The 23,736-nt window shown below is 45.4% G+C and overlaps 1 protein-coding gene across 7 annotated transcripts in view; it reads left to right on the top strand.

Annotated features, from left to right (window-relative positions):
• The window catches only part of LAMA2 (laminin subunit alpha 2), a 3,027,572-nt gene that overhangs the window by 2,364,200 nt on the left and 639,636 nt on the right, over nucleotides 1-23,736 (top strand). For all 7 annotated transcript variants that reach the window (XM_069607473.1, XM_069607470.1, XM_069607476.1 and 4 more), the window contains one exon: nucleotides 169-285. In XM_069607473.1, coding sequence (XP_069463574.1) covers nucleotides 169-285 — 117 coding nt within the window. The remainder of the gene's footprint in view (nucleotides 1-168; nucleotides 286-23,736) is intronic.

Raw genomic sequence — 23,736 nt, 5'->3', positions numbered from 1 at the left:
AACCTTAACAATTGTATCGCTATTCGTACACTATAACAAACATATGTTCTGAGATGTCATAAATCATACAAGCCACCAACTACATGCTAATTAATTGTTATTGAGTTTAAGTTGGTGATATTTGTGCCTATTCTTTAATTTTCATTTTGTGTCTTTGTATCCCCACAGAAGAGGAAGCAGGCTGCCGTTGGAGTCAGACTAATGACCGAGAATACTTTACAAGAGGGACAGAGCATACTGGCAGAAGTCAACCATCTAGCAGACAAAATCAACTCAGGATCATATGTAAGTGATCTGTAATGGGAAGTTCCCATTGTTGAACTGTGCCATTCTGAATTTGTAATGATTGTGTGTGAACATTGAAAATTGACATTTTGTGGTCAGACATGCTCATATACACTTTGAGGAAATAGCACAAACACATTTCCCCAAAAGAAAAGAACATTTTTAAAAAGATGGGCACCAAAAGGGAGCTCATTCAGAAGAGTATAAGGCCATTTCTGTTTGCCGTGGCAGCACCCCGAGAAAAAGAAGATGCATGGCCCGGGAGAGAAGGGCAGAATGAAACAGGGAGGCCCTTCAGGTGAGTCTATTTTTGTTTTTGATCAGTGGATGGAAGAAGGTGCCAGAGGGTTAAGCTCGGGAGGAGTGCTAGAGAGAGGCCAGTGGGTCAACAAAGGAGGTGGAGAGCGGAGAAGCAGGTAAGAGTGGCCGTCAACCAGCTCGGAGCACCGGCTTTTACGATAAACCCCACACTATTTGCTTAATGATTGGCTGATATTTCCAATCCTTACAGAGGTCCTATAAATTGCTTTAATTTGAAGGCCCTGCGAGCAGAGATGCAGGTCAGCATGTAGTATCATGCCATTCCCTTTATTGAAAACTTTCTATGAACCCTAATGTTTGAGCACCCTCAGATTCAGGTTTTATCTGAAAGCATCCAAGCCCTTCCTTATACGTGGATCGCCTTGACTGAGCCAATTTCTGCACTCTGCCGTGTGTCTTCTCTACATTGAACAGATTGCGATGTAGTTGAGGTACATATTCACATAGCAAAGTCAATATTTATTATTTATTTTTTATTTTGTTTCAGTGTTATTGAAGGCGAGTGTAATCATATCTTTAAAAATCAGCAGTGCACTAGATATTGCAAGAGGAGACAATTTAAGTCATAGAGGGAAAATGGTTAGGGGTATTATGAATGTATTGGAGGTAGGTTGGCATAGATTGATCATAAAAGGGGACAAGTTTTGGCCAACCGTTAGAGGGAGCAGATAGTGGTAATCAGAGTCTTTAACCTTACCAACACCACATGACAATATAGCAAGTTGACCAGTTAATAAAGTGCAACCTCTGCAATGTTGGCAGGCTCTTGGTGCAAGGTTCTGTAAGAGAAGAGGTAGGCATGCGTTAGTGGGAAGCTAGGGAGAGGCAAGATGCAAAATATAAAGTGTTTTAAAAAAAAGAACATTGATCTGCATTTTTTTACATTATTTATTTATTGGCTAAAAACAATATTTAACCTTATGAAATCTTGTTTTTCTTCTTTGTAAATTTGAATTTGTTGTTTAAAAAATACGCTAAAATCACGAAAAAAGCTTCACATTAAAATTAAATCTTAACCAATTCATCACAAAGAATTAAAGAATTAGTAAAACCCAAGATACTAATTGCGAGCAATATCGAACACCCACTCAAACAAGATTTCCAAAATACGGCCTTATAAAAAAAAAAAAAACAAATTTCCTAAATTTGGCAAAGTAAAATTCTCTCCTTGGGACAATTGAGGGCAATGCATAACCACATGTTCCAATGTTTCCAAAGTGTATGTGCCCTCATCTGTTAACCCAGGTATAATTGCCTTTGCTTTCCACAAATTGGGATCAGTGAAGTCCACAGTGGCAGTTCTTTCTTTGACATGGACTTCAAACAGTGAGGGTTGATTTAAAACGGGGCTCACACTCTCCTGAACCAAACTTTGTCCCAATCAATGAGGCCTTGTTCAAAATCTGCTCTTGGAAGGAGAAGTTCATTGATGTCTGATCTATTATGTCCTCATTTTCCTAACGCAATCAACATTCGTTCGTGGGACGGATTTTTCCATCACTAATGCCACTTTTTGCAGTGGTGATGTAACGTTGGCAAATGCTTCTCTTATTGTAAGAGTCCTGAGAAATATTCTCGAGGACTTTTTATTGGGCATCAATTTAGGGCCATTTTTGTGCCTTTTGCTCCTTTGATGCTCAACATTATTAAGTTTACATGCAGCTTTCTTAAAGGGCGACTTACGTGATTTTCCAACGTCTGCATGTGCCACTGTATCTCATGGGCCAGCACTTTCAGCATTCAGTACTTTGCCAGCCTGATCGTCCATATACGTGTCATCTCAAATGAACATTATTGAGGTCAGAAGCATTTTTATGTCCATTTGCAGGTCCGACTGCCCTCTAGGTTGAGCGGTTGGCCTGCTAGTTTGGGAACAGTGTCTAGGCAGAAAATGTGTTCTCAGATTTGCCTAATTTATTGTTGTATCTTGTCTTTTTTTGTATGGACTCCAGAGCGATTGGATAAATTTGAAGCTTTTTTTAATGCTTCCATATAACGTAACAAAACATTAAAGAACATAATTAAGAGCATATAACGCCTTTTCCGCTTCTGGAGCCGGTTCTGCAGTATGATTAGACGTATAATTTATAGGGCTAACAAGAATATTTCATCGAGGAGTAGGGACATAGGAAGTTTCCGAACGTCCGCAACGTATTTGTTTTTAACCCGATCGAAACAAGCATTAGAGTTCGAGGTCGAGATATCATGGACCTTATTATGCCTAACTCCATTAGACTGGCCATCAAGAAGATTCATAAGTCCCCCTGTAAGCTCCAATGAGTTTACAACCGCTTCATACATGTTTGGTGTCCATTGAGTAATTCACCACAGCTGCGTGGCAACTTTGAAGAAATAGTCATAGGTCTTTCCTCTGGGTTTGCTGCGTCCTGAGCCCCTGCAGGTTTAGGAGGTGAGGTAGGCAAGGGTAAATTCCTTGCCACCTGGAACATTTGTTCCGCTATAGTGGCATTGAATGTTTTGCACGACTTCTCAAAGAATACATGTTCAGGGAAAGTTTAATGTTACTGTCACTCTCCACTTCACTGGTTTCCCGACTGATTCCCAGCAAAGGCGGGCACCGGCACTTTTCTCTGTTTTGGGTTGAGCGCTGGTCGATGTATCCCATACACACAAAACACACTGCGCACACATGGCACGCGCTCTGTGCCGGTGCTGTGTTTTTGTAGGTTCTACTCCTCCTTGTGCAATAGAAACGAAAAGAGGACTGTCAAAAGTTCTTCCAACGCAAAGTAACTGCTGCAGTGTCTACTGCCTCCGCTGCCACAAAACACACTGCGCACACACCAGATCAATTTACAGTGGGGTCAGTATGTTTCTAGGTTTGGGTGATGGCACAAGGAGAAACAGGGGGAAACAGTAAGACCAGGGGACGCAGTGTGGACAGCAAGAAAAACAAGGATGTGTGTGACAGAAGAGAGGAGACATGTGACTGAGGGGAAGCTGAGGAGTCGGCGACCAGGAGAAAAGCAACAGAATAACCAGATTACCTTGGTGGATCCATTGAAAGTGCCCTAGGCAGTGAGTCAGATATGGGAACTGCCTTTAGGACTCCCTAGGGAACGGCAGAGACCTAGACAGTAAGGTTAACATGGCTGTAGTCAACCAGTCTTGTGGAAACCATTGTGATGGAAAAGGGGACCTCTCCTAGGGAGAAAAGAAAACTAGGAGGATAAGCAGATAGATGGGAAATCGGCCATCAAGTGTTGATGCTGAAAGCTACACCCAAATTAACTGTGGCATATGAAACAGCCTTTGGCTCCGGCAAGACACTGACTGGCCATTGTATGCAGGGTTCATGTTGACAGAAATGCCTGTGCCCTGGGCTGCTTTTAGGGCTGTATGTATGCCTGTGCACAGAGTTACCTCTATAGAGAGCTACTGGGAGGACCAGGAGTTACTATAGACCCAGACAGTGCAGTCTGGGAGGTCAGGTAAGGACTATGGTTGCCTTGTTGGCTCTATGGAGATTTTCTGATGACCTGCACTTTGTTTTTGACTGCTGCCGTATAGCCTCGCGCCATCTCTCCCTGCTGCTTGGAAGTTTCTCGCTCCAACGGCCATTGCTATGCTGTTGGTGTACGTCTGAGGAGGGTGTTAGAGGAAAGGCCATGAGCACTTAGCATGCACAAGTTATGTATGGTAGTTGCCCAGCAACACCTTGCAATGATGAATTACATCTGAGGAGGCCGCTGGAGGAAAGGCCCTGGCACGTTGCACACACAAGGTTTTTTCTGCAGGTTGCCCAGCAAAACCTTGCAATGGAGAACAGTTGCCAGCTTGCCGTTGTGTAATTCGCACGGAACTCTGTGCGTCCAGGGATCCCGTTGAATGCAGTGTGACGTCTATGTGCACCTTATATAGATAATGTGAGCACATTATGCTTTTAATGCATGTTTTTGAAGACTCCTTGAAATCTGCTGCCTGATAGATCATTTTATATACGCAAACATTCTATTCAATGTAAGCACCGCTGAAGACAGTGTGTAAAGTGTCCTGAAAGGGATTACTCACAGAGCACAATACGGCGCACACTAAGGAGAGAAGCACAATACAATGCCAGATGTTCTACCTCCCAACTAGTTTCTGTAAACACTCGGTGAACCTGTCCTACATTAGATGCAACAGAAAAAACTCTTTGATCATTATGTTCAAGTGGTGCACGTCCCAACTTCTCAAGTGAGAGGAACAAAATGCTTTCTCATAAATTGCCTTGGCAATTATGGTCAGGATCAGTTTGAGAATCTGCCTCTCCTATCTGAAGAACAGTCGGCCAACATGACAGAGTTTGAGTTCTGTATCAGAATACTAGACAAGCATTATGAGAAAACTCAGAGTATTGTCTTTGAAATTTATCATTTGAAAGAAGAAACAAGCACAACATGAGTCAGTGGAACAATATGTGACGGCTCTCCAAGAACGTATATGGGACCAATTCATGCCCGAGTGCAGTGACAGTAAACGGAGGGAGGCTCTCTGGACGAATGAACAATCCATCCTGCCAACCGTCCAGCCCCTGCCCCAGCTTATTTTTCTTTGCTGCTTCACTCTCAGGCAGCCTTTTATGCCATTCGGGTTAGCCTATTAAATTCAGGTGTAGGCCTTTGGGCTTAATTTCCTGACCTTGTTTAGAGTCATTAGGCTTGCCTGCCTAACCTGGACTCCGCCCTGCCTCTCGAGCCCTCTTCTTCGTCACAGTCCCTGGGATATTCTGGGACTTGTAGTTCGGGTTTGAAAAATTATTTTTCTCTTTTTGTCCAAAGGATGTAAATATGTTTTTTTCTTTCCCTGGGCTTATTAAGAGGGGAATTATAGGTTTTAACCCTTTCTGATCCCACAGAGACAGAAAAGGTCACCTAATCATTGTTCCTATTGCAATATATTTGATATTGGAAAGAACATGGAGCTTTAGGGGTACATAAAATGGCTCTGGGATGTTAGCAACTTTCCTAGATTGACATTCATAAGAATGACAAGAGGCTATCATTTCCTTTAAAATGATTTTATCCTTCCAGGAAATCACACCGTGTCTCATCCTGAAATACTCTGCCACCTCCCTGGGCCTGATATCCACCCAGACGATCCTCACGCAGTATACCACCCCCCCAGGATTGGGATCATAAAGTGTCTGCCCTCTCCTGGCCATCTGGGAGGAGATTCTAGGTAGGGCTTTGGTGGGGGATCCGCTGGCTTCTCCACAGAGTGCAGAAACTAAATTACCTTAGCCAAATCTTGACTGTGCCTCTGCAAACCACGAGGAAGGGAAACACGTGAAACCCTTCCTCCTCCAGGCCCTGAAGAAGGAAATGAAAGGTACCATAGCTAGAGATAGTGGCAGCATCTAGTATCCAGTGAACAACGTGTATCTCAGGGAAACCGACACAGAGACTGCCAGGTGAGAGGTCAGGTATTTACACCCTCAGTAAGAAGCAACATTATGGGTTGCCACAATGTGGACCTTATTACCTAACGTGGAAAGTTCATATATCTGCCAGGCAGGACACAAAAGCCTGCAGGGAGTGGAATTACAAAATAAAAACACTCTACCCGAATGGACGGGAGCAAATGGCGAAGTGTCTTGTTTTCAAAGTGGGCAAAAAAGGGAAAGTGGGGTACACCCACCCACATTGAGAGGGGCCACCAAGTACCCTTCCTTGGGTAAAGGTTGTGGGAGCACTGAGATCCCCCCCACCCTACCTATAGGTCTTAGCACTCTGACAAAATGTATCCAATTGTATTCCAGTTTAGCGCCAGTCTAAAAATGGGCAGATTTCCCCCCTGCCCTGTTGGATCTGCAGGTGCAGGTGAACATAGGCAGATTAGCATTATGCGCACACACACACGCACACACACACACGCTAATGAATACCACCGGCTCGTCTTCCATAGATAGTTTCAAACAGAGGCCAGTAGACATTTTGCCACCAGCATGAGCCCTGTTCAGGTACCACAGGGTTTGTGTAATATTCAAGTAATGGACTGCTTCCCAGTTGTCCCACATACTGCCAGGTGATCTGTCATTGGTATTTGGGTAATCTGATATTATGGGTCTCATTACGAGCTTGGTGGTATTAGAAGTGCTAACACTGCCATGCTGAATCATCGTTGCCACTAGTGGTAATGGTAATTCCATGTCTCAATATGGGTGGCTGCTTGTTACTCCCTATTATGGAATCTGGAAAAACTTCACTGGGAAGGGGTGGTAATACTGCCAGCACCATTACCACCATTGTAAGTGGAGGCAAAACTTCCTTTTGCAAGAAGGTGATTTCCTTGCCTGTGGGTTTCAAATCTAAAGATACATCAGGAAAGCAGGCAGGATTTGCAAATTCCACCTATTTTACTGCCCCTGCTCTACTCATAAGGAGGCCATATGTATTGCACACAAGGTTTGGTTCCTTTGTGGAAATAAATTAAATCGTTGAACTATTTGTACCCTATATACTGTACCGATGTACCATATATTGATATGAGGCATCTAAAGCGGTCCTTCAAAATAGAATGCATCTCCTCCCCATCAGGTAAAAATGTTATGGGGTAGGAATATTCAATACACAAGTGTTCAACCATATTGAACTCACTCACCTTCTACACATGGAGATGGTCTTTAGAAATGACCACAAAGGAATACAAATCTAGTCCATCACTGAAACATATGGTTTTGTCTTGAACTAATGTTTTCCTTACACCCCCGAGAGCATTCAGCCTAGAGCAGTAGGACCATACCAATGGTGAAAGGCGCTATACAAATGATGATTACATTACATGAAAAGTACAAATTAAACTCAAGGCTTGCAACTCACAGTAACCCCATATTTCCAAGCCTGCAAAGTCACATGGTGTGCTGGAGTATGTTAGCCCCTTGTCTTATCTCTGCCAAACAGCTTCTGTGTAGGCAGTTGAGAGGCATTGATCGGATACCAAGCATCAATGGGCAAACTGTGCATCCACCTCTTTCTAGTTAGAGTCCTGAAAATGTACTTTATCATGTTGCTGTAAACTGCCGGCTAGGAACTTTATGTTCACATTTGGGGAGCTGCTTTTGTTTTCTAATTTTTGTCCTGGTAGCGGTTAAACATGCATTTTGAAAGTGTTTTTAAAAATTCAAATAAGTGCCATCATTGACGATTGGATATGTGTTAAATATCGGGCCAGGTGAAATGGTCAGTGTGAACATGCCAGCCTCATAATACACATGCAAATTCATGAACCAGTGAACATGTGTCACAAACAATACAGAGCGTCAGTGGCATTTGACCAATGGCCTGGTGTCTAGGTGATATGCAACACCTCCGTATTGAGATGCTGGCGGTACCTTGCCAGCAGGCAAGTGCAGTCGGTTCAATAGTGAGAGGTGTTTTCTGGGGTGTGAGAAGTTTGTCAGTCCTGAAGAAAACAGAAAGCGGGAAAACATGCCGGCAGCACACCGACCCAATAGCGTGGTAATCAAGGCTGCAGGATCAAGGAGCCAGCAGGCATTAGTGCCCCGACCAACTGAGCAATGCCGGTGTCACCGGCATAAAGTACAGCCAATGTTATGCCACCTGTACAATCAGATAAATCAGGAGAGCTAAGCTGTGGGTATTACCTACTGCAGCACATCTTATTTTGACTTATTGGCCTGGGAGGATAGCTCAGGTGCAATGTACTTGTCTTGAAAGCAGGACCACATAGTTGCGATCGCGCACCTAGAGCACTCTGGCATGGTGCGATATAAGAACCCAATTTAATTGACTATAGCTTTCATAGACTCTGTGAGGAATTCGACCAAACGCACAGTGGTTGCGTGCTCACCTGGGCTTATTAGAAATGTTATTTGAAATTGAATGATGGTAGATCAACCTCCTAAAAATGTATGGGACTAATCCACACCCATTTCCCTATGCTCACTGTACGACAAACACATAGACTTGTGTCCTCTGGGTGGACACAGCGTACAGGTGCAGTCCTCCCTGTCACATTTAGTTGGAGTGTGACACCCAGAAGTACATCAAGACATTTCAAAAGGGGAAGGGCAACACCTTCCTCCTGCCATGGCCAGAAAAGTAAGTGACAAAGGCTGCATGGATCTACCCTATCCTTTGTAGGCCCTGCTGGTGGCAACTACGCATACTGATGAGTTAATTTAAGCGGGCCCACGAGAGGCCTGGTCACAAGGCTAACAAACACCTTTTATATGCATCTGTGTCAACATGCAGCCAGCTCCTGCTTCTTGTTATCAAAGGCAGTGAAAGGCCATGTCTGGTACATGTGTTTACAGTAGGCAACCTCTGCAGGTGGACCCCATTCAGAGGGTAGGAGTATGTGATTTAATGGAGAAAGAAAATCTGTTCTCGCCTCAACTTCAAGGGAGACCTGCACCTTTATTCAGGAACCACAGAGAGCTCAATTAACCAGAGAGACCCTTTGATCCACAACAGACAAGAAGATGGGTGGGACTTAGTATTACATGTTTTCACTCCTTTACCTTTTCTGTTGCAAAGCACTCTGGTTATGACTTCATGCATACAAAAGATTGTTGGTGGGGACTCAGGATTGGTTCATTAAGGTAGGCTTAGCCTACACCAATCACTGGGGCCCATTTGGCTTCAAAAGAGGGCAGAGCCCCTTTTTTGGCAGATCACCTGACAACTTTGCAAGGAGTAACAACAATAACTCATTTGAACCATTGCTGAAGGTACAGTCTGCCTTACAGCTTCTGCCAGTGAAGGAAGGTCAGGATTTCCAAACAGAGAAGCAAGATCCCTCCCCTAGACATCTCCCAGGGAACAGAATGTGCCAGGGGACCCTTCCAGCAGCCCCAGAACAGGTACCCAGCCAGCACGCAGCCTGCCTTCCTAGGTGGGAAGTGCCAGAGAGTCTCTGAACCAAACCACGGACAAAGCCGTTGCCTGCAACACTCTCCTCAGCTTTTGGCCATCCACCTTAAAGGATGACACAAGCCCAGTGAAGGAGCTAGGAGGAGTGCATCGACAAGCATCAACCAAGCATCGGTCTTTCCTCTCTGACCGAACCTCCCAGGTCCAACTTGGGTCCTTCCTCTCCTCTATCTCTCTCTCCACCTGCGATGGTCCCCGGGGGTCTATCCCTTCTCCCTGGTTGTTCAACCAATACCTGGCGCCTCTGACTCACCGCATTGCTGCTCTCTGCTCCAACTTCCGATGCTATGCAAATGACACACAGCTCGTTTTCAGGCTCCCCTCTGCCCCCTCTTCTCCTTCTCTCATCCCGGATTGTCTGTCTGCAATCCAGGAGTGGTGCACCACCAATGATCTCTGCCTGAATGCCAGCAAGATGGAGATCCTCCTCATTGGCATACTTGCACCCCTCTTTACTGCCACCCTGTAGCCGACCTCCCTTGGCCCTCCTCCTGCTCCCACCTGTGAGGCTTAGAACCTGGGGCTCATCTTCGACTCCTCACTCTCCTTCTCTCCTCATATTTCTGACGTCTCTAAGAAGTCAAACTACCAAATGCACCTCCTCAGAAGTATTTTTCCTTTCCTCTCCTTCCCCAGAAGCTTACTGTATCTAGAGCCCTGGTTCTCTCTAGGCTTCACTACTATAACAACCTCTTTTCAAATCTGTCTGCCTCTACTCTCCATCCTCCGAAACAAGGAACCAAAAGAGGTACCAACGCTGGTGACAGTCCAAATTTCTGTCATTGATTTCAGATAAATCTCCATATTAGTACAGGGTGTATGCTTTCGAAGAAAGTCACAAAAACAAAGAAAAGGTCCTAAGAGTACATGCAGTGAATGTATTATACAAAACACACTTTTAAGAATTCAGAATGCTTCATACACAAGTTTAAAAGACATAACAAAAGGTGAGAGAAAAGACATAAAACATAACATTCATCGTATGTACATCAGTTCGCCAAGAGCGATATATTCATCAGAAAACCAAATTGGATATTTATTCAGAAACCCAATTGATGAGAAATAGGCCCAACAGGAAAACAGTTGTTCCTGTGGACTAGATATATCCAGGGTGTATAAAAAATTACCCTGGTTGGTCAAAGCGAAATCATTCAATCCACTTGGTTAATATGGTTGTCTTGCCATATAATTAACTGCCATCGTCTGCAGCTCATCCAGAACAGGACGACAAGACTTGTCCTTGGCCTCAAGCCCAGGGATTGTATCTCTCCAGCACTGGCATCTCTCCATTGGCTCCCAGTGGCTGCAAGGATCAAGTTCAAGACCCTTTGCATTGTCCACAAGGCATTCTGGGGCCTGGTACCAAAATATCTTCAGCTTTCTCTTTGAAGTATCTTCCCACTGAGCTCTTTGCTCCTCCAACTCCTTGAGGGTCAGTCACTTTTCCAAGCATCAAGTTGAGGTCAGATCACTCTCTACGAAGTGTTAGGGTAATTTCTGGTGGTCGGCAGAGCCGTCCACGGACCTCCAGCTCTCGGAAGGCTCTAACTCCTTCCTCGTCCCAAAGAAGTAGAGGGGCCACACAAGAGCAATTAGTTACTGCTTTTTATTAGAAGAAACAAGCAGGGACAAATACATGGAGCGTAGGTTCCAGGCAACTTCTCATCCTAGTCGGGCTCGCAGGCCCGTTTTGCACCTGGGTGACATAACAGTTTGCGTCACCTTCGAAAGCTCATCCCCAAACCTACCGCCACTCCGGGTTGGTTCCCAGAGTGGTAGGTTCAGCATAGGATCATATAGTGGAACGGGTTATTGGTGGAGTAGAGGTCAGGTGGTCAGCTTGGTTCGTCCCTAGAAATTGTTACTTCGAAAATGATATATGGAGTTACTGATGGGTCGTGTGGTATTGTCGTCAGTGGTTAGACCCCCGTGTCCTGATTGGTCCATCAGCGAGCCCACAAGCCTTGGACCATCGTTGTTCCCAGGCCACAATGTACCTGGTGCTGGCAACAATGGATGACTATGTGTCAGTGAAAAATAATGGACAGGTTCTACTACCGTCATTAGAGCGCTCCTTTCCCATCGCCGCCTGTGTCTGAGTTGTTACGACTTCCTTGCAAGAGGGGTCCCAGACGTGGGACACCAATGCTCCTTCAGTCTTCGGGAATTGGCATTATATCAGGTCGGCCAGGTCACATGTTGAAAGACTGTGGCTGATGCAGAATTACTGGGATTTAATTTTTATTTTGCATTGGATAGTCGCAGCAGTGGCAAGTGTCGCCTTGGCTTGGAGAGTGCGGAATGTGAATAGCAACATAGTGACCTTGGCTGCAGTGGCTCCAGCCAGGGGTTGTTCTGTGTGCTCAGCACCTTGTAGCTCCGTATGAGCTGTTTCTGGCCTGTCGGCTCTGTTCTGAGGCCTACTTCGGCGTGGTTGTATGTTGTGGCATAAGGTCCATAGGGCAAGGTGGTTTGGGGTGCAGCGTGGTTCCTTGTACATCGGTACATCCATTGGGTATTATCCCCACGGTTAGTAGCATGAAGCCTCTGCAAGCATATACACAAACTCTTCCGGCGTCTTGTGTTTCTGCGATGCGGTTGCTGGCCTATGTGGAAAATAATAAAGATGTACGTCTGTGAGTGTACACGGTCCGCTAAATCATAGCACTGAGCGTGTTATTCGCGTGGATTGGTGTGTCTGATCCAGGTGCGCAGCAGCACATTTGTTTCTGTCTATCATGGCTATGTCGTCATGTCATCTCTAACGATGGCAGCTTAGGTTGCGAAGCATTTAGTCGAGCTGGTCCATACGATCGGTCCCAGCTCCGTCTTGGTTCTCGCCGCGTGTCTTGGATGGGATGCGGCCTGGTTTCGCAGGTGGAGCATGGTCACGTGTGCGTTGGCATCCGGGGCAGTGGGCAGAGGTGCGAACTTGTGTGGCCGTAGGTTCTTTGCGTGATGTCGTCTTCCACAGTTTGTACGTGTCCTGGGGGAATGGACCCTCCCATTTTTCCTCTTCAGTCCCCCCTCTGGTCGACTTGTCGACCACAAAATTGTCCACTATTTTATCGTTTTGTAAGCGCCACACCTTGGTTATTACTGCCAGGTGTCCGTAGCGGTTGACATGATCTTCGAACGACCAATACATGTATACACATCCACCACCGGTTTTACAATAAACCCATTTTCCAACATATGTCTTTGGATTTCATAGATTTTCAACTTTTATTGATGGTGTGTACAAGTCTGCTTCCATTATCTGCTGTCATAGCCTTTCACGTTCCTTGAGGATCACGTCCGTGTGTAGTTTGTCGTCTGCAGGCATAAGGACATGCATTCCGATCATTTCTTCTGCCTTCCGTTTTGATCTTGCCATCCATAACTTTATTCCCATCAGCGATGCCAGTCCCAGTATTATACATCCTGCTTACGTCTTGAGACCATCCGCTAGCATCCATGGCCAGAGGTACGAGAACCAGCTTCCATCCTTTTTTGTTCCCATAGCTTCGTCTTCCATCTTCGCTTGCATCTTTGCCAATTGTGATACCGCTTCTGATAGTGTGCCATTATCTTCGTCATTCATGGGAATGAATGTGCAGCAGGAACTCCCAATTTCTGTGCAATTTTTGCGCAAAATCCTCCTTCCAATGCAGTGAGGAAAACCAGCACATATCTGTTCTGTAAGGCCACCATTTGTATTGCTCTCAATTCTTCTTTAATGGCATTGAATCCGTTCACCGTGGAGTTTGTCATCATCAGCTCCCATCTGGTTATCTGCAGCCATTTCGCATTCGCATATGCTTGTACCCCCGGATGTATTATCGACGAAAAGAGCATGGCTGCTCTACTGAATAGTCTGTGAGGTGCTGGGATGTTGCTGAGGGCTGTTTCTGATTTACCCAGAGGTAATTTCCGGTGAGAGGTCTCCTTGCCTTTTTATTCTTGTTAGTGTCTTGCCTGTGGGGGTGGCACCCTGGGATGTGCGGCCAATTTGCCCCAGGGATTCTCCTTCTCCGGTTTCCTTCATCCATTTTGGGGAAGTCTTCCATTTTGATGTGTTTCTGTGGTACTACCAGGGAGGGCACATTGACGTGTACCAGAGTACATACTCCACCCCATAATTGTGGTAGGCTGTGATATGCTTCTGCTCCGCAGTCCCAATAGTGGTCCATTAGTACTGCTGTTCCAGCATCCCCCTCAGGAAACTTTACTATTCTATTGCATCCTTCGTTCACTCCTACAGCAACCTCTCCATCATGCTGGTAACATAGCGTGGGGATGCCACGGGAATGATTGTTAATGGCTCCTCCTCGTTATCCAACCACGTGAGCAGCCCCGCACTCTTTGCCCACTCCTTGTAGCACCTGTCATTTTCTTCTTGTACCGTCACTACTGGAGCTTTTTCCAATGTCAGTATTTTGCTTCCCGCTACTCCATCCACCCATCCATTCTTCGTGTACACCTTGCCAAAGATCAGTATCAGCAGTCTTTCCCTGCACGCAGGTTCTCCTCCTATCTCTCTTGCGCTCCATTTGCATGGCAGGTAGTCCATTGTCACTTCTTTTGTTTCCCCTTTGTCTGGCCCATCTGTTATGTACTGAAGTCCTTCTGTGAGCTGCCAATAGTTGTCAAACATAGGTAGTGGTTTAATGAAGATGTGTTTGTATGGGTATGTTGACCTTGATTTCCACCCAAGTGTTGCTGTTTTACCTTGGAACTGTCCTCTGGTCTGAAACAGCGCTAAATATAGGAGGCACTCTGCTGTGGGCACCAGTACTTCTGTGGCAACAAATGTTCGGGAGGCACTCATGGCATACAGAATCAACGTGCAAACGTAACAGCTGTCCTTTGTCGCATCTTTACCAATTTTGAACATGTGTTTATACCACATGTTGTTAGAGACGTGTGCAGATTCTGTGAGATATGTGTCGACCCCATTTACATCAATGAAAACACTACGATTACCTCTCCTTACCTTTTGTCCTGGGCTATCTGTACCACCTGACATTGTGCTCCTTGCAGCTGCAGTAGGGGAAGTATTAGCAGTGGACATTGCGGGTACATGCAAAGCACAGTAGGCCTGCCAGACAGTGGCAGTTATCAGTCCAGTGGTAAAAGATACCCAGTACATTTTAATCACAATCGTTGCGACCGCTGGCATGTTTGTCTTACCTATGCTGCCGTCCTGCAGCTATTGTAACAAGATGATGTAGGTGCCCACCTGAAATTGTCTAAAATGCAGCGTTATTATTGTTAGTATTCGTTACTTATTTAAGCCCTGAGGATCAAACAATCATTCAATGCCCATGAAAAAGCTCCTCCCACATTCTCCTAACTGCCCTGTTTCTCAGAGAGGGTAGGGCCACGTAGAGGTGTGGGTCTGATCGTACTATGAATTGAATGAAGGCGTTATAATAAACACGTGGCCGTCTAGGACGTGAATGGGTTGGCCTTCTAAGGCTGTGTATGAACTGGTGTGACAGTGCTTCTGGGGGGTCGATGGGAGGCAACATTTAAGCCTGGGCAGTGATCAATGTGCTTTTATCATATATTCACATATAACATTACAATGCGCAAGACCAGCATGTGCGAGACAAAAAGAAGATGAGAACATGCACGTGTTACATAGTGTGGTGCGTATTGCTGATACTCCTAACAATATCTGTTGTTTACTAACTACTGTCGGTCACTTCTTTTATTGCATTCTGCATTACTCCAATGTCATCTTCACATCAGAACAGATTAACTGTTCCATGGGGACATTTTGTGTCTGCAATCTCCTAAGCATGGAGTGGGCTACAGGCTGTGACTCGTTTGTGTCCTTAGGGGTATCTGATGCTTGTGATGTGTCTTTTCCGTCGTCTGTCATCTCGGTTGCTGATGCGTTGGCCCTGTCACTGCTGTGATGGGGCGAGGTCGGTGCTTTGTAGGGCTTGATGTTGTGGATATGTGTTCAAACGTCTTTAACTGCTAACTTTACAGCCCTGGATGCCACTCCTTCTACTACATGTGTCCCTGTGAACCTGGGAGTGTTCCACTTTCTATTAAAGCTCCAGTTTGGTCCTGGTTGTTAGTTGTTTCTCGTTGATCGTTCTCTGACCTGCCCTGTGTCCATTGAATCTGTTGAGCGATAAAACAGGCACTAGTAACCAGGGAGGTAACATAGACATACATTTTTTTGTCCAAATACATCATGCCTTCCTTTGCAGTCGTACATAGCCCTTGTGGGTGGCATTAATCGGAGATGCATTTGGTGCCCGGTCACCACCTTGTGGGGCGTGAAGTGGTGATCTGATCCAGGCTTGTTTCGCAACTTGAAAATGGCTGGAGGAAGGCAGTAAAGCCAATTCTTCTTAGTCACCTGCTGTGTTTTCGCAATGGATTCTTTTAAGAGGCCGTTGAGGCATTCACAGACGCCATTGGCTTGGGTGGTACGCACAGGCGAACTTATGTTTGATCCCAAGTAACGCAGTGATGTGCTGGAATAGTTCATTTGCGAAATGGGGACCGTTGTCTGACCTCAATACTTCGCAAACCCCCCACCTCGGGAACACCTCCCTCACCAGATATTTTGCTGCCTTAAGTGCGTCGGCATGGGAGCACAGGCCAGCCTCAATCCACCTTGAGAAGGGGCATACTACCACAATCATGTATCAGTAGCCTTGGCATACATTGATCATATCGACGTAGTCGATGTACAGGTATAGGAAGGGTCCTTCAGGCCATGGAATTTTACCTTTGATTACTTGTAACGTGTGACCGGCCGTAAATTGTTGGCAGGTGAGGCAATTGCTGCTGAAGTTTGCTACGTGTGCATTTAATTTGGGACAGAATCATGACTCTTTTATTTGTGCTGCAATTACCTCTTTTACTGTATGAGTGGAGTGGTGCAGTTGGGCTAATGCTGTTTTTAGTAGGGCCAGGGGCATAACTACTTTTCCTGTGTTATTTTGTCTCCATAGTGCATCTGTTGGGGACATTGTACATCCTCTTTTTATCCATAACTCTTTCTCTGCCAGCGGGGCTGCCGCCTGTAGTTCCATAATCTGTGCTTGTGTGAGGTGCGTGTAGCCTTCTTTCATTATCCTCTGTCTTGCACTCCCCCTCTCTTTTTGTTTTTCTTGGAGGTCCCACATCTCACCAAAATATGCAGCATGCTTTGCATGAGAGTCTGCTGCTTCATTACCTCTAGATATTGGATCTTCACCATTTGTGTGTGCCTGACATTTCACCAGTGCTAGTTCATGTAGGTATGTTATTACTTCTATTAGTTCGCCCAGGAGGAGAGCATGTTGCACCGGGGTACCATCTTCTCTTTTAAATCCCTGTTGTAGCCATCTTATTAATCCTGAGTGTACTGTTGACGTGATGTGGGCACTGTCAGTATATATTGTTACTCTTTTGCCGTTACTTTCTTCTAGAGCCAGTATGAGAGCCACTAGTTCTGATGCTTGTGCTGAATATTGTGGTGGTAATTTGATGCATTTCACTGGCTCGCTTGTCCAGTCCCCCCTTAATTGCACTGCGGCTGCACCTGTTCTTCTTATGCCATCACTCTGATCAATGGTTGAGGACCCATCAATGTACAAGACATCCCCTCCCTCTAGGGCGTCTTCCTCTACCTCACGAGTGGACAAATAGTACTCAATGGCATATGTACAATCGTGAGCATGTTCACCCTCTGTTACTACCTCTGCTATGAATTGTGCAGGGTTAACATTGTTGAATCTCACTATTTTCAGTTCTGGTCTTGATAGTATGATCTCATATCCCATTGCCCTCTGGGTAGTGAGTGTGCTTTTTGGCTTGTGCAGAATTGCGAAGAGGACATGCTCCACATAGTGTTGTAGAGCATCCCATCGTTCTGGATGATGGCTTTGTTACGGCAAACACCGCAGCAGCCAGGTGCTTTTCATACGGGATGTGACCCATCATTACTGGGTCTAGATGCCTTCTGTAAAATGCAAGAGGTTTATGTCCCATGCTTGTTTTTTTGGGCGAGTACTGCTTTCATTACCGCACCATCACAATGCGAAAAAAAGTAGAATTCTTGTTCGTAATTGGGGGTGCCCAGGACTGGCGCGGTTGATATGGCCTCCTTTAATTCATTGAATTCATCAGTCATTCTCTTGTCCATTCCAACTTTCTCCCCCCTCTTTGCACTTCTCTGAGGGCTGCCAGTAGGGGTCCTATGTATGTGCTGTAGTCAAATACCCATGCTCTGCAATAATTGCAGAGGCCAAGAAATCGCTGCAACTCTCGTATCGTTTGTGGCTGTGGCGTATTCATTATTGTTTGTGCTCTTTGTGGTGCGATGTTCCGCCCTTTCTGTGATATGATCTGCCCTATGTATAGAACCTGTTCCTGGCAATATTGCGGTTTTGCTTTGTCAACCTTGTACCCTTTCTTAGCCTATACTGTGTGCATCTTCAGCCAACACTGTGAGCATCTTCAGAGTCCCTCCTGCTCTCCTCTTCGGTGGTTCTGCAGATGAGAATGTCATCTACATATTGCAATACCATGCTCTCAAGCTCGACATTCTCAGGTCCATCTGTATAACTCTGTTAAAAATTAATGGTGACTCGCAGTATCCCTGGGGTAACCTGGTGTGTTTCCATTTTGTGTTGCGGTATGTGAAACTTGTCAGATTTTGTGATTCTGGATGCAGTGGTATTGAAAAGAATGCATTCACTCATTATAGTGAATCGTGATGCATCTGCTGGTATCTCGCACAATATCGTGGCCGTGTTAGCTGCCACTGGGTACTCTGCCTCTACAATGTGCTTGAGGGATCTCGAATCTTGTATGAAATGCCAAGAACCTTCTTTGGCCTTGCGCACAGGGTACACCGCAGTACTGCATGGTGATTCTGATGGTACCAATATACCCCTCTCTATTATTGTCTCATAAATCCCTTCATCAGCTTCTTTTGACAGGGGTATTGTCTGACTCTGGGCAATATTGCTCCCTTTTTTAACTTTATCTTCACTCCACCAATACTAGTTATGCATCCTACATCATAGGGACTAGTCGTCCATAGTGAGGTAGGTACAGTAGCCAAATCTTCTTCGTAAAAATCAGGTGGTGCTGGGAGGGGTGCCTATAGTGCCATTGCCATTTTCTGTGCTACCTTCTTGTATGTGACTTTTAACCAGACATAGACGTCCATTTCGAACACCATTTCGCCATCTCCTTCCTCATCTGAGAACAGTTCCTCGTCTGACACCTGCATTAACCTACACCCTTCTGCCAGTGCTATCACTGCTCTCCATGCCTTACCCTCCTCATCCACAGTGTGAACGGCAATCCAGTCCTCCCTAGCCACTATCCCTTTGATATCCACTGATATTATTGACCCTTCTCCTTCACCTGCTGGCCTCTCTGGTCTGAAAAGATAGGTGACTGGCCACCTCCACACCTTACCCGCAATGCCTGGTAGCCATGTTATTGCCATGATTGTCCCGTATTGGAAGACCTCGGGAACCACTGGCTCTGCTCTTAGCACTGTCTTGCCACAATAATCCTGAAGTATCTGTCTTGCCGTGAGCATGTCTATGCCTGATATGGAGCATATTATGCCTTTTGTCAGTGAAGGAGATAGTCATATTCAATCTGCTCATGATGTCATGCCCTAGTATGTTTACTGGTGCTTGTTTTGGATATAACAAGGGCAGAGATAGATTGTGATCTCCTACAGATAAGGAGATCTTATCAGTAAATGGAACCACCCCTCGAGCCCCAGAAGATCCTTGAGTGTTCATGTCATCGCCTGACAATTTGAACTTTCCCTCCCTGATGCAGGATCTAGTGGCCCCTGTGTCAACTAGGAAGGAGAATGTCTTGCCCCTATCGCCACCTTTAAGCGTGGTTCCTCCGCAGGGTTAGGTGTTACCGACAGGATGGGACACAACAAGGAAGTCTGTGGGCTGTCCTATTGGGGCTACAATGATTGTCCGCTACCTGTGTAGAGGTTATGTCCCATGATCGTTACTCCACCCATTCGCATCATTGGTACTGTGGTGTCCACGGGTTGTTGTGAATCGTCTTGTAACTGTGTTAGTTGCTGCACTGTGTGGACGTGTTTTTGTTGTGCTGTAATCATTTGTTGTTGTGCCTGTTGGTGAGCAGCTTGGTGTGGTCTCTGTTGTGTGTTGGGCATCACGTGCGGTTGCTGTTGTTGCTGTGGTTGTGGCATGTTATATTGCTGTATACAAAAGAAAACAAGGAAACTTTGCCTTATTATAACTGGCGCTTCTTAGTTGGCTCTTAGAGAGGGCTGCAAATTCCCAACATTTTTAAATCCAACGTTCTCTTAAATTCAAATCAAAGCTTCAAAGCATCAGTTAGATTCGTGCAGTTTTGGCCAGGAATGTTTTATTCACATCCCTGTTTTTATAATTAAATTTATTCTGAATGTGATCTGTTGGGCGATCATATTTTGCCATCAACATACATTAAGCCAATGCATTTCGGTGTAAACCTTCATCAGGGCTGTATATAGGCTCTTGATTACATCATCAAGCTACACATAGTCATACATATGTTAATACAAGTTCATTGAATGATTTATATACAATACATAATCAAATTCACACATACCATTTCGTTTGTCCCACGAATGTTCAATTGGTGCGCCAGAAAAAGTAAATGAAAAACAGAATGTTCATTTAGTATCAGCGTTACAAAATTCTACGTACATAGTATAAGGACAGAAGAGTGTCCTACCTGATCACTTTCATGCAAATCTGGTAAACCCCAAAAGGCTTTTCTTTTTGCAACCCTCACGGCTCCAGCCACGTGTGTTGCAAATGCGTGGAGAAACGCATACGTTAAACTTGTCTCTGTGAAAGAAACAGGCTATTTAGACAACCGTTCTAGCATGTCTTTAATGATCAAAGCGGCGGATGTTCTCCGACGTTTACCTTCAATTCCTGTGTTGTTTTGCCTACTGCAGAGAGACATGCACGTGCATGTCTCTTGGTTCTATTTAAACGTTGCCTTGGAGATGGAGTTGAGGCGCCGAGGGTCCGATGGGAATGCCGGAGCACGTACGCCTCGCGCCCCACCCCCGAGTGATTACCCTGGGGCGGGGATGTCTCCATGACAACTCCTGAAACGCTTTGTGTTACCAAGCTGTCAGCGCCTTTCTCGTGTGATTGACATTACTTTCGGACTATTACTGTGAATGCATGTACATAGTAGTGTGAATGCATGTTATAAGTGTAATAGGTCTTGTATAATTTGTACTGTTCTAAATTCATCTTTATGCGGGTAACCAAGTTTCACTACCTCTACTCGCTAATGCTTACAGGTTTTGTACAAAGCTAATTAACATACCATGTGTAGTATTTAGGTTCTCCATTTGCGGGTTTCAAATGGTAGGACTTAATTAAAGCAGGCACCAGTGTGAATGTAAAACAATAGGACTGTAACGTTTAGAATAAAACGTCACGTAGGGTATTTCATCTGTTTGTATGTTTTAGGCAATCTAGTACATGATATTATGAAATTAGAAGCAAATGTCACTGCCAGTGTCAAATTACGTCCGTTTCATATGTCTATGTCTGGACTCCAGACCTGGTTGGCCATTACGATGGCTGTTGTGGGAGTTCATACGCAGTCATGAATGTTTAATTACAAAAAACACATGTAGTTAATCTCCTCGTTCATTCCTTTAGGAATCAGCAAACTCAAACGATCTATCCAGAAAGTTTCTCGTTGATCCATTGTTTTCTGAAAGTTTTCATGTGGATCTCTCTTTTCAACTGTTTCTAGGATAGCAAATCGAATCTGTGCCAAGTTATGTTTTTTGTCATGCCAATGTCTTGCCGCAGCCGAAGTTTTGTTGTTGTTACGTATACAAGATCTGTGTTCGTTCCATCTTGTTTTGGCCGTTCTTACAGTTTGTCCAACATAATGCAAGCCACAGGGACATTTTATGGTATATATCACGTTTTAGGAGTCACATGTTCCAAAGCTTTTTAGTTTTATATTCTCTCCTGTATATGGATGTTTCAAAGAATCACCTTTCATGATGTAGCCACAATTGCTACAATTTAGGCAAGGAAAAGTACCTATCCTCTTGGTGGCTTTCTTCTTTTGTGCTGGTCTGGTCTTTACGAGTTTATCTTTCAAATTCTGACTTCGTTGATAAGCGAATGTTGGGACCTCTTTAAATAAATGTTCTACATGTTGATCGCAGGTGACTGTATTCCAGTGTTTTTTAATGATAGTTTTGAAGTGATTACTCTGTCTTGAGTACTTGGATATGAATACTAAGGGGGGTTCATCTTCCTTCTTGGTTTTAGTCCTCAATAGATCCAGGTAAAAAAATTAACTGAGAGAAGCAGACATTGAATAGAAGTGAGTAAACATTGTGGTGCCCACCTCTCCGGTATTTCTTCGTTATATTGCTGTCCCATCTGCACCTGACCCGGCTGCTGGGCCATTGTTTGCTCTTCCTTGGTAGCCCTGTTGTCCCTGTTCACCCCATTCTGGTTGTGCCGGTCTTGCCCTGCAGGTGCGTTCTACATGTCCTACCAACCCACATGTCCAACATGTGGGAGGGTCCAGTGGCTGCCATGGAAATCCCTCTGTGCTATCCATGTATCCCTGCTGTCCATATTCGGAATACCCTTGAAAACCACCCCCCGGTTGGTGTGCTGATGGTCCAAATCCTCGCCCCCTATAGTTGTTTGTATATCCATTGCCCATCGTCATGTACCCTCCCCCTATGGGTTGTGCATATTGTTGTGGCGCTGTGTATTGAGGCGGTGGTGTTAATTGTTGGGTCATGGGCAGTACTTATGGTTGCTGTATGGCTGGTTGTTGCTGCACGAGTGGTTGCACCTGTGGGGCGGGGCTTGTTATGAGCGCTCCCTCTAGGGTGTATTTTGATAGTTTTTTCTGAACCAATTTTGCCTCATCTGCCTTCCTGTCTTCGTCTTTCTGTTTCATATTCTCTTGCCATAGTCCACAATGGTGCACTATAGTTAGTTGTATCTCTGGCCACGCCTTCGCTTCCATTCCCACCAACTTTTTCAGTTGTCTCTGCACGGGTTCTGGGAGCCCCTGTATCAGTATATAATAAAAGATAGCTAGTGTTTGTCCCACGGCTCCCTCGTTTCCAGGCGCCACTTCTCCAGAATTTCTTGGATGTAATTAACAGAATCCTCGTCCTCGTGCATTTTGCGTGACGTAATCGCCCCTATGTCTGATGTTTCGCGGTACTGTACCCTCAATGCCTGCCATACCGCGTGTCTACAATTTGCAAATGGTGACCCGTTGTGCAATGTGTTGCGTATTGTCACCCCAGGGAACCCCACCCTCTTCCAAATCTCATCTGCAGCGTCACCCAAAATTGACGTCACCAACCGCTAGCTTGTGCCCTGCTGTCAATCTTTCCATATCGTATATCCATTTCCCCGCCCCTCCACTTAAGGAGGGTAGCCTGCACGTAATGTTTTCCTTGTCTGCATGCTTCCAGGGTACATATTGTGGCCTTGTCCCACCCCTTTCCAATAAGGGCATCTGTGTGTATTTGGCCGTCTCCTCCTGTGTGTGCCTGTGTTGTGTTGTCTGTATATCTCCCGTGTTGTCCTCCATATCGGACAATTCGCCAAAGAGTTCTATGAGGTTGTGTGCATGAGGCATGTGACTCGTTCCCCCGTGTTCACTGCGTTGGCATGAATGGTCCTTGTTGTGCACTATAGATGGCCCCCTCCCTTTTGCGCCCCGGGAGGTCTCTGAGTCTGTTGACATATGGCGTGTGTGTGGCTGACGCTGTTACTATCTGTAGTGTATCCTCCCTCTGTGTGCTTGTACCTTCCGGTCCTGCTGTTTTCCCTTCTTGTGTTCTGCATTCCCATGACGACCCTGTGCCTGTATGTGTGATGTAGAGTTTGCTTAGCCACTCTCCGTTTTCATCGCCCAGTCCTCTGCATGTTTCTTCCTCATCCTCGTCACTAAAAAACACCCCTGAGAATGTGAGTTTTGCACATGGGTGCGGGTATCGTACTGTTACCGTTTCCAAATCTATGTCCACGCACTTACCTGCATCTACGTCATCCATCCCTCCATGGGGTGCTGTCACCAACTCACTGCCGCTTGTATTTGAAATACTCCTTGCACCCCTGTCATTTTCTTTTCACGCTCTTTCATCTTGCTGTTCATCCTGATCTTCCGTGTCCGCCCTGACCCAGCGTACTTCCCTCATTATGGCATCACTCGCCTC

The sequence above is a fragment of the Ambystoma mexicanum genome, chromosome 4q (assembly GCF_040938575.1).
Source record: "Ambystoma mexicanum isolate Mex_15411 chromosome 4q, UKY_AmexF1_1, whole genome shotgun sequence".
Lineage (NCBI taxonomy): Eukaryota > Metazoa > Chordata > Amphibia > Caudata > Ambystomatidae > Ambystoma > Ambystoma mexicanum.
Note: the sequence above shows the minus strand (reverse complement) of the source record. Positions and strands in the feature narration are given on the sequence as shown.